At 46.2% G+C, this 11,884-nt stretch overlaps 1 protein-coding gene across 2 annotated transcripts in view; it reads left to right on the top strand.

The window, feature by feature from the left end:
* The window catches only part of NECAB2 (N-terminal EF-hand calcium binding protein 2), a 52,259-nt gene that overhangs the window by 31,482 nt on the left and 8,893 nt on the right, over positions 1-11,884 (top strand). For both annotated transcript variants that reach the window (XM_027847661.1, XM_027847662.1), the window contains 2 exons: positions 8,413-8,469; positions 9,200-9,312. In XM_027847661.1, coding sequence (XP_027703462.1) covers positions 8,413-8,469; positions 9,200-9,312 — 170 coding nt within the window. The remainder of the gene's footprint in view (positions 1-8,412; positions 8,470-9,199; positions 9,313-11,884) is intronic.

The raw sequence follows: 11,884 nt of genomic DNA, 5'->3' as shown, positions 1-11,884 counted from the left end.
AGAGGAGAGAGAGAAGGAAGGGAGGGAGGGAAGCAGAGGGAGAGAGAGAAGGAGAGAGAGAGAGAGAGAGGAGGGAAGGGGAGAGGGGGGAGAAAGAGAGGAGGAAGAGAGAGGAAGCCTGTTTATCAGCTGCCTTGTAAATGTCATCATCGCAGTCCTCCTGTGGGGCCTTAAACGAGCCAGAGGGAATTGGGGAGGAAGCCGTCTGGACAAGGCGCGAGATTGATGATGACCCAGAGCAGGTTCAGCCCCTGAGTCTCGAGGGACACCCTCCCAGTGTCTGCAGAATTGGGCTCCTGCCCCCTGACCCAGGGTGACAGGACTATTGGGGGGACGCTCCTCGGAGACCATCAGTCTCGCTCCAAAGCCGCTAAATACCATTGATCTAATCCGGGCTTTCCAGCACCCCCCAGTGAGATAGCTGGGCAGGAATGAGTTATTGATTTTCCGTTTGATGGATGAGGGAACTCAAAGGTTAAAGGACTTATTGATTCCCACGCAGTGAGTTAGGGGCAGGGCCTAGAGCAGGAGTCCAGTGATCCAAGCTCTGAAACCTGCATGAGGTATATCAGTGAACAGAGCACTAGACACGGAGTCAAGAAGACTCGAGTTCAAATCCTGCCTCATACACTTACTAGCTGCATGACCCCAGGCGAGTCATTTCACCTGTTTGCCTCAGTTTCCTCATCTGTAAAATGGGGATCATAATAGCACTTCCCTCCCAGAGCTGATGTAAAGATAACGTTTGTAATGTGTTTTGCAAACCTTAAAGCCCTGTACAAATGCCAGCTCTCATTATTCTCATTTCTGTGGCATTTCATGATTTACAAAATACTTTCCTTGCAAAGACCACCTGATGTAGGTAGTACAAGTGTTATTATTCCCATTTTGCTGATGAGGAAAACTGAGGTTGTGGTAAAATGCCTGAGCACCATAGATTTAGAATTGGAAGGGCCAAACGGGAGTCATCTAATACAATTCCTTCATTTTACAAAAGAGGAAATTGAGGCCCAGAGAGAGAGAGAGGTACATGTGTTCAGGGTCAGACGGGTAATTAGCAGCAGATCCAGACCTCCTAAATCCTTGTCCAGGACTTATTTAGCTGGGCCATGCCAGCCAAGAGCCAGGGAAAGAACCCCAGCCTATGTTTCTAGGCGCAGCCAGGGGAGCTGCTGAGTTATTGGCATTCTATCGTGATTAATGATTGATTAAGGGTGCCAGACTAGACCAATCAGGAAGCAGCTACTGTGATTGCTTTTTGTGGGGAGGGGGAGAACTGGGCCTGGAGCCCTGAAAAGCTTCTCCTAGAACCACTGAGCAGAGCGAGGTGCCTGGGAAATCACTGATTTGGAGCAAGAGTGGACCTTTCAGGTCAGGCATTTTTCAGTCGTGCTCATGTGACCCCATCTGGGATTTTCTCAGCAAAGATACTGGTAACAGTTTGCCATTTCCTTCTCCAGCTCATTTTCTAGAGGAGGAAACTGAGGCAAACAGGATTAAGTGACTTGTCCTCAAAGGCTATCAGATCCAACACATTTTACTCAGGCAAACGGAGGTTAAATGACTCGCCCAAGGTCACACAGCAAGGCAGGATTTGAACTCAGCTCTTCCCGACTCCATGTTCAGCACCATGCCCCCTATTTGCCCCCTGCCCCTTAGACCATGGATGGGTCTGCAGCTTACAAACCACAAATGTCCCACCAGCCATTTGCCTTCAGTGGAGCCAGATGTGGAGGGCAGTGTGACGGGAAGGCTGGTATGAGGACATAGACGAGGAAACCGGGTGAAGGTCTGTGGATGGTCTAGGACTGTGAGAGGCCAGCTGCTGGGTGGGTGGGCGAGGGCAGCCTTGGGTCAGTTTAGAGGAGGCCAGAACCAGATCCAGCTCCGCATCCCCATTCCTGCATCCCTGGCCCCGGCAGGAGGTGCTCAGCAGGACCAGAGAGCCCAGGTTGTCATAACAACTTGGGGCAGCTCAGGAGGGAGGCTCTTTGAGTCTATTATTAGAACGCTGGTCGTCCTAACAACCAGGGCTCTTCAGAGATGACAGGCTCACGGGCTGAACCTCCTCATTATCTTTGATTTGTTTTCTTTCTCTTGTGCCCCCCACCCCCACCTCACCCCAGGGGAGGGTGGACCTAGCTGTCAGGCTGGCCTGTGACTGGTTGGGGCAGCAAGTGGACCCACCCCCTTCCTATCCTCGCCTTCCTTAGCCCACTGGCAAATGCTCCCCTCAGGTGCTTCCTCTGGCCTAGCATCACCATCATTGCCATCACTAACATATCACTTTAAAGCTTGCAAAGCACTTTGTATGCTTTCTCATTTAATCCTCACAACAACCCTGGGAAGAAGATGTTATTCTATCCCCATTTTACAGATGGGGAAACTGAGGCAGACAGCTGTTAAGTGCCTTGACCAGGGTCACATACCTAGTAAGCGTCCAAGGCACGATTCAAACTCAGATTTTCTTCTGATTATTGCCTCTTCCAACCCGCCCTTCCTTCTATTAGCCCCCCACCTTCTATTTTCCCAGTTCCTTTTTACTTCCTTATATTGTAAGATAGATTCCTGTATCCCACTGAGTGTGTATGTTATTCCCTTTTTGAGCCAATTCTGATGAGAGTAAGGTTTAAGTTTTGCCTGCCACTTTCCCTCCATCATAATAGCTCTTTCATGCCTCTTTTATGTGAGATAATTTACCCTATTCTATCCTCCCCTCCTTCTTCCAGTGCAGTCTTCTTTTTCACCCCTTTATATTGTTTTTTTGAGGGACACCATCCCATCAAAGTCACCTTATATCCACACCCTCTGTCTATATATACTCCCTCTAATTGCCTTTATAGTAATAAAGTTCTTAAGAGTTACAACTATTGTCTTGCCATATAGAAATATAAACAGTTTAACCTTATTGAATCTCTTGTTTTCCCTTTCTTGTTTCTTTTTTACTTTTTTTATGTTTCCCTTGAGTCTTGTATTTGGAGATCAAATTTTTTATTCAGCTCTGGTCTTTTAATTAGGAATGCTTGAAAGTTCTCTATTTTGTTAAATGTTCATTTTCCCCCCGAAGTATTATCTTCAGTTTGAACTTAGATTTTCTTGACAAGGCAGTGGGTTCTACCCACTCCTAAATGAATAGATGCCTCCCAGTTTCTTCAAACCAGACTCCCAGAAAGTAGAGCCTTAGAGCTGCCTCTGGGCCAGAGGAGCAACTGCCCTGCTCCCCCTGAGAAGATCATAGAGCCACCATTCAGCCCTAGCCCCTGCCTGGCACAGCCCCTCATAGCCATGAACATCAGTCCTTCTTTCCTTTCCTTTCCCTGTCCCTTACATTGCAGGGCTAGAATACAACTCATCCCTAGCTGCCCTGGAGAGGCATCAGAGATGTAATGGAAGGACCACTGGACATAGTCAGAGGGCTTGGGTTTGCCACTGAGCAGCCGCTCACTATAATCTTGGTCAAGTCACAATTTCTTGGGCTTCAGGTCTGACATTTTATGATCTCTTGCAGTCTGGCAGTTTTCTCAAGAAAGGTATGCTGATCTTTGAAGGAAGAGGAGTCTGGCTTATAGCAGTGATGGAGAGAGGAAGAAGAGGGGACTGAAGACAAGCTCAGGGCTTGGGGGGGGGCAGGTTATGTCCAGGAGGGAAAGTGGAAAAGAGAGGACAGAAGACAGAGTCAAGGACCAGGCACTAGGTTCAGCCTTTCCTCAGCTTCTCAGATTGTATTAGTGTTATAAAGATCAAATCATATTAGATACCCAAAGATCTAATTTGGCTCTTTATAGCCTGAATTTTGGCCACTCCAAAGCACTCTCTCCTAATTTATGGCATTGCTCTTACAGGGTTAAGTGTCCCAATAATGTTATTTTGCCTCACATTGTGTTTCCACAGAACTGATTAACAGGGTCAGGTAGAGTTTGCCTGTCTACATAAAAAGGTAATTTAATCTCAGGCAGCGTATGGCCATGGGTGTAGAGCTTAGAAATCCTGTAGTCCAGCCCCTCCATTTTTCAGGTGCAGAAACTGAGCCACACTGAGGACAAGTAACAACCCGTAAGTTGCCCTGACTAACTCATTGCTTGGGGGTGTTGGAGATAAACCAGAGCAGTGGGGCTCAGGTGATTTGAGATCCTAAATATTGGAGTCAGGACTTGAACAGGGTCCCCTGACTCCAAAGTCAACCCTTCTCCTACTGAGATAATATAGAACCTCATTCAAGGCATGCACCTTTTTTTCCCTCTTTCTTTGCATTCATTCATAATTTTAAAAAATTATTATTTATGACATTCTTTTCTTTTTAAATTTTGAGTCCCAAATTCTCTCCCCCCCTCCCCCCCCCCCTCCCACCCACTAAGAAGACAAGCAATAGGATATCAATTATACATGTGAAATCATGCCAAACACATTTCCATATTAGCCATATTTCAAAAAATGCAAGAAAAATTCAGTGAGAAGATTATACTTCAATCTTCATTCAGAGTTCATCAGTTCTCTCTTTAAAGGTCGACAGCGTTTTTCCATCATGAGTCCTTTGGAAATGTCTTGGATCATTGTATTGATCAGAGTAGCCTGGTCTTTCATAGTTGACCATCATTACAACATTGCTGTTACCGTGCACAATGATCTCCTGGTTCTTCTCACTTCACTTTGCATCAGTTCATGGAGGTCTTGCCTTGTTTTTATGAAACCACCCCCCCTTGTCATTTCCCACAGCACAATAGTACTCCATCACAGTCATATGCAAGACATACATTGGGTGGAGGGGTAGAGACGGGTAAGAGAGGCAAATTTAGCAGTGGCGGTGTAAAATGCCAGTTTTGGTGAAACTGACATTAAGTTCTGCTAACCTACCACCATCAGACACAAGGGTTAGTTAGTGCTGATCAGCTTATGAGAACGGAGGGAGAGAAGGGAAGGATAGGAAGGAAGAGGGAAGGAAAATAGATATAGACAGAAGGAGACAGAGGGGAAGTGGAGGGAGAGAGAGAAGGCTGAGATTGACATGCACTCAGAGAAGAGGATGTTCCAACAGATTGAGACCTCAGAGGAAGGAGAAATCATTATGGTCTGGCTATGTTCCAAGAAGTCTGCCTAGAGGACGTGGCACTTGGGCTCAGCTTTGAAGGATGTATAACATCTGGAAAGGTAAAGGAGGGAGTGGGGCAGGAAAGGGAGAGGGGCATGTTAGGGAAGAGGGATACAGTAAGCAAAAGCATCCAGGTGGAGGGGTTTAGTAGTGGGAACACTGGTCTGGCTAGAGTAGAAAGCTTTTGTAGAAGAATAATGGAAGATGAGGCCAGAGAAGTAGGACAGCAGATTGGGAGGGCTTTGAATGCCACACTGGGTTTGGTCTTTATCCTACAAAGAATGCAGAGCCATGAGAGGCAGCATGATCTAATGGATAGTAGGCTGGCCTCAGAATTGAGAAGACCTGGGTTCAAGTCTTGACTGGCACATTCTTGACTTTGTGACCCTGGGTAAGCCACCCTCTTAGTGCACTGGTAATTCAGTAAGACTACAAATTATGGAGAAGGTACAGAATTGCATCCCTTCACTCATCAATAAAACCACAGATCAATAAGCATGTATTTTTATTTTTTTTGCAAGGTAGTCGAGGTTAGGTGACTTGCCCAGTACCAATAAGCATTTATTAAGCACCTATTGTGTGCTAGGTACTGTGCTAAGCTCTGAGGATACAAAAAGAGGCAAAAAAAAATCCCTGCCCTCCAGGAGTTTATAGTCTAGTGGGAGAGACAACATGCAAACAAATATTTACAAAGCAAGCTATGGACAAGATTAATTTTGTTGTTCAGTTGTGTCCAAATCTTTGTGACCCCATTTGGGGTTTTCTTGGCGGAGATGCTGGAGTGGTTTGTCATTTCCTTCTCCAGATCATTTTACAAATGATGAAACTAAGGCAAACAAGGTGAGCTAGTAAGTGTCTGAGGTCATATTTGGACTCAGGTTTTCCTGACTCTAGACCCTGTTGTTTAAACACTACGACACCTAGCTACCTTGAGACAGGATAAATAGGAGACAATTCTCAGGGGGAAGGTATTGGAACACAAAGGGTTTGGGAAAGGCTTCCAGTAAAACATGGGATTGTGATTAAGGGAAGCCAGGGAGGTCAGTAGGCAGAGTTGAAGAGGGAGGGCATCTTAAGCATGGGGGATAGGGGAGAAAATGCTCAGATCCAGTGAAAAGCAAATAAACAAGCAAAAAACTGGCAAGCCAAAGAATGATAAGGACACTGTAAAGTGGTTTTTGAATGGATGAGTGGCCCATTGAAAGTGAAACTTTAGGAAGATTATGTTATTATCCTGCTCAGTACCTCCACCTCCATCTGGATCTTCAGGGGAATTCCCCCTGGGGAGGCCTGGGTCCATCCCTATAGGACCACACTGCAGGGTCCCATAGCCAGGGCTGGGTATGCATCTCCCTCTATGGCCCACCTCCTCCTACAGTTGAGACCAGGGGACCATGGTGGAGGCCGGGCTGGATTGAGATGAGCAGATGCACAGAAGGCACTAGAGAAATGTCAATTATGATTGTCATGAGTTATGATTGTAATTATAACAATTATTTCTATGCTCCTACCTTGCCCTGCTGCCCCTTCCCAGCCACTAACTTGAAATTACAAATTAATTGAAGATTGCTCAGGAGCCCTGGCTTTTTCAACCCGGCTCTATCCCTTGCTTCCACTGTGACTTCAAAGCCATTTTGTGCCTATGGTTTTATCCTGGAAAATATCGGGGGTGGACAAGATGATCTTCAAGGTCCCTTCCTGCCCTGACATTCTGTGTTCTAAGGACATTGCAGCTCTAACATGGGGGATTTATAGCTAGAAGGAAGGAAACAGGCACCTACAGTGTGCCAGGCACTATGCTCAGCGCTTTGCAAATATCATCGCATTTGATTTTCACAAACAACCTATGGAGGTAGATGCTGTCGTTATCCCCCTTTTACAGTTGAGGAAATTGAGGCAGACAGAGTTTGGTAAGTGACTTGCCCAGGGTCACACAGCTGTTAAGTGTCTGAGGCTGGATTTGAACCCAGGTCCAATACTCTATTCACATTCTTTGTTCCCAGGGACCTCCCAGCTCTGACGTTTCACATTCTAAGAGCCCTTTCAGCTCTCATGCTATGATCTAAGGATCCTTCCAGCTCTGACGCCCACTAATTTAAGGACCGTTCCAGTTCTAACAGTCTTTGTTGTGGGGACCTGTCCAGCTCTGACATTTTGTTGTAAGGGCACTTTCTCACCTCTGACATTCTGTGTTCTGTCTATCCATGACAGCATGACACACATCTGCTCCTGGCCATCTCCCTCCAGACCCGGCACACACATACACACTTTTGTTCTGATGAACAGGGGTGGGCAACTTGATCAGTTGGATTCCTGATTTAATCTGAGTGTCAGACTCAAGGGGGAACATCTGTTCCTTTGGCTGAACCCTTGACCTTTAACAGGGTAGGAGGGAGACGGGTGAAAGCCAACAGGGTCCATGGGGAGAGCAGGGCCAGAGCCTGGGGGGCAAGAAACAGACGTTGTGCCTGAAATTCATGTATTGGAAATAGCTCAGGATCATCCATTCCAAGACCTAGAGTCTGCTCGTCCCTAAGTTCTGGAAACTGAAGCCAGGGTTAAGCCCCTTGAGGCCAGGAGGTGCTTCATTTCCATCTGTGTATCCTCAGCACCCGCACAGTGTCTGGCACATAGCAGGCATTGAATACATGCTTGGTGATTAATTGATTGATCAGGGGCCCATGTTTCCAGATAGCAGAGCTTTAGGTACTCAGAGAAGGGAAACAATAGAATGTGGATTAAGGCAGTTGGCTTTCCCGGTGACTCCTCTAGTAACATGTCATCTGTGAAATGGGCACTTTGGGCATGGAGGTTTCTGAGACAGAATCACGTCATCAGCATCATCCTCAAAGGTCCAAGGCTTCCCAAGCCCGCTGGGGATCAGTCCCTACAGCCTTGGACCCCTATCTAACTCTAGAACCATTGGGAGGAGGGCCCAGATGGCCCAACAGACCTCCCCAAGTGGGGCTGAACTTCCTAGGCCTCTTTGGAGGTAGCAAGCAGTCCCAGCAGAAAAGTAAAAAAAAAAGAACCTGGGTTCATGTCCCAGATCTGCCTCTTACGAAATGTATAATGTTGGGCAAGGCAAAGCATCTCACTCATTGGGGGTCTCCAAGGGAGAGGTACCATCAGCCTCACAGAAATAATGTACACAAAGTGCTTTGTGAGCCATCACTGGGTCTCCCGGACAGTATGCTTCGTGTTGGCAGAGATGGCGTCTTATTTAAATTTTGAATCTTCGGCAGCAGCCGCCAATGCTGGGATTGGCGCCCACTGCATGCTTAATACGTGTCGATTGAACTGACTCCTGTTTTTATTGATTCCAGACCCTGTGGTTTGATCTGCATCAGCGTCTCTCAGATGGAAACAGCACGGCTTGCACTGTGAGTACCCATCCCCCACCAGGTTTTCTCTGTCTGTCTACTTCTCCGAGGGTGACCCCACCGCCCACTGCTGATTGGAATTCTCAGCTCAGGGCAGAGAATTTCTCCAAAGTGAGGACCTTATAAAATGAACATCAGTGGTTGTTAGAAGACTGAAATTTGATGTTTGGTCCAATGAATACAAGACACCCAGGGGTACAAAATGGCAGTCCACCCAAGGAATGGATTGCCCCATTCGAAATTGGAAAGGAGTCTCTTCACGGCTACAGCAGGGGAGAAGTACAGTCACAGAGCCTGGGTAGAATGGGGCAAACATCACACTGAGGAGGGGTGTTCATAAGGTTCAGAGCTAGAAGAAAACTGACAGACCATCTAGTTCAGGGGTTCTTAACCTAGAGTCCATGAACTTGTTTTTAAAAATATTTTGATAACTGCATTTTAATACAATTAGCTTCCTTTTGTAATCGTATGTATTTTATGTTATTCATATGAAGCATTATTCTGAGAAGGGGTCCATTGGCCTGACCAGACTGCCAAAGGGGGCCGTAACACAAACAAGGTAAAAAACCTTGGGCTAGTCCAACTGTCTCATTTTACAGATGAGGAAACCGAGGCCCAGAGTGGTTACATAATTTTCCTGTAGTAACACAGAGAGTAAGGAGCAAAGTCGTCGTTTGAAACCTATGTCCTGAGAGTTGGCAGCTCAGCTATACCCTTTCTCTTCCCTCAGTATCTACTGTTGGTGAGACAAGAGATGGTGGTGTCGAGGGAGCACCTTGGGGAATTCCTGAGTTCCCTGAGGCAGTACCTGAGGAGCACAGCTGAGGACAGCCATTGCTTTCAGTAAGTTCCACTTGATTTATTGGGAGGGAGGGAGCAGAGGTGTGCTGGGCCTTCTAGGAAATATTACCTCCTCGGATGGAGGGACATGAAATCTGGGGTCCCCTCACTCCCTACTGGTCATACCTACATGCAGAGATTTGAGGAAACAGATTGGTATGTCCTAGTAAACCCACCAACCCTAGTTCCTTCGCTACTGCCAAAGAACTGATGGGATGACTGAGAAGGAGTGGGTGTTCTCTGGTTCTAGAGGGGTCAGAAGGGACCCTAAGCATTTTTTAAGTGCCGAGAACTGAGCTAATTGCTTCACAGATATCATCTCATTTTATCCCCACAACAACCCTGGGAGGTTAAGTGCTCTTATTATTCCTATTCTACAGTTAAGGAAACTGAAGCAGACAGAGGTTAAGTGACTTGCCCAGGGTCACACAGCTGGTAAGTGTCTGAGGTTGGATTTGAACCCAGGACCACACCACCAAGGCAGAAGAGAGGGATGGGCTCTCAGAGATTGGAAGAAGGGTGATGCTGAAAGGGTACCTGCTTATCAAATCCCCATGAACCCCCAACCCATAGCCATGACCTTGACCTTCTGACTCCAGTGTTTCCCAGTTCCACCCTCCATCAAGTGCCCTGACGCCATTTTCTTTCTCTGGCTCCATGCATCCTCTCTACTACAACTTCTCAATTCCATACCTTATGACCAGTCTTTTCTAATTCTAGGATCTGTAATTCTATGTTATGATATGGTAGAGAAAATGCTAAAGTGATACGGAGTTGATATCTGGTTTCAAATGCTTCCTGTGACACTTACTAGCCATCGATGTGTCACTTGATATTTTTGAGCCTCAGTTTCCTCATCTGTAATATGGGTATAGTACTATTTTTTTTTTGAGGCAATCAGCGTTAAGTGACTTGCCCCGAGTCACACAGCTAGTAAGTGAGGCCGGATTTGAACTCAGGTCCTCCTGACTCCAAGGCCGTACAGTACTACTTTTACTCTCTACCTCAGAGAGTTGTTGTAAGGAAAGCATTTGGTAAACCTTGATGTGCTAAATGAGAATAGTCATCATCGTAATCATATTAAGAGGTCATTGGCCTTATCGGGATAATCTAATCCCTGCTGATATACCAATGGAAAGGGCTAGGGAGATCCCTGGTGATACCAGCACATTCTCACAGGGAACCTCAGGAGATAATGCTTCCAGAAGAAAGCAGATTTGATGACCCAAAGCTAGGAAGGGCAACTTGCATGGCAGAGTCAGGATCCAAAAAGATTTCAACAGGTTCCAATCTTGGACTAAATTTGATGAGATGATACTTAATGGGGACAAATGTAAATATTATACTCAGGTTCAAAAAAATCAATTTCCTATGTACAAAATAGAGGAAGAATGGCCAAGTAGCAGTTCATCTGGGGGAAAAAAAGATATGAAGGTTTTAGCTGAATGCAAGCTTAATATAAGTCAACAATATGGTTTATCGCCCCCCCCAAAAAAAAGGCTAATACAATCTGAGTCTGTGTTAGCAGAAGCAATGTGCAAAATAAAGATGGTCATGGCCCGATTTGCCTTGGTTAGACCATGTGTTCAGTTCTGAGTACCACATTTTAGGAAGGGCATTCATGATCTGGAGATCATCCAAAGAAGGGTCAGGAGGGAAAAGGGCTGTAAGAAGATCTATTAAAGGAAATGGGGATGTTTTGCCTGGAGAAGAAATGGCTCAGGATGTGTGGGATATCGCTCTTTAAGAATGTGAAGGGCTATAATGGAGAAGAGGGATCGGGCTTGTTCTGATTGACCCCAGAGAGCAGAACCAGGAGAATGAGGGCAAGTGACAGAGAAGGAGACTCAGGCTTAGCCCCTAGGGAAAGACTTCCTAATGACTAGAGTTATCACTGAGTGAAAGGCACTCACTGCCTGAGGAAACCAGCTCCTTTTCATTAGGGGGCTTCTAGCACAGGCTTGGAGGACTTCTTATACCCCTGTGGGTTAGACTAGGTGTTCATTGGGTACCATTCTGCCTTTGTTTGTCTTATCCACTAGTGAGTCTGATAATGAATACCTCAGACTGATGTTTGAGAGGAGGTGTATTGGTTTGGGTTTGGTTTGGCCAGGAGATGGTACTGCATTGTATAAGCCTACTCCCTCTGCCGCCTCCCTCACCGTCATTCATTTATTTTACAAATATCTATCAAAGGCCTGTATTCAAAACACTATGTGATCCTGGGCAAGTGACTTATGGGCTGTTTGCCTTAGTTTCCTCACCTGTAAAATGAAGATAATAAGAACACCTACTTCCCAGGACTATTGTGAGGATTGTATGAGCTAATATTTGTAAAGCACTTACAGTGCCTGGCACATAGTAGGTGCTTAATGAGTACTTGTTTCTTCCCTCCCGTCCTTCCTCCTTTTCTCCCTCCCTCCCTTCCTTCCTTCCTGCCTTCCTTCTTCTTTCCTTCCTGCCTTCCTTCCTTCTTCCTTCCTTCCTGCCTTCCTTCTTTCTTTCCTTCCTGCCTTCCTTCCTTCTTCCTTCCTTCCTGCCTTTTTTCCTTCCTGCTTTCCTTCTTCTTTCCTTT

This window comes from Vombatus ursinus, unplaced genomic scaffold (genome assembly GCF_900497805.2).
Source record: "Vombatus ursinus unplaced genomic scaffold, bare-nosed wombat genome assembly UNPS02005286.1, whole genome shotgun sequence".
Classification (NCBI taxonomy): domain Eukaryota; kingdom Metazoa; phylum Chordata; class Mammalia; order Diprotodontia; family Vombatidae; genus Vombatus; species Vombatus ursinus.
Note: the sequence above shows the minus strand (reverse complement) of the source record. Positions and strands in the feature narration are given on the sequence as shown.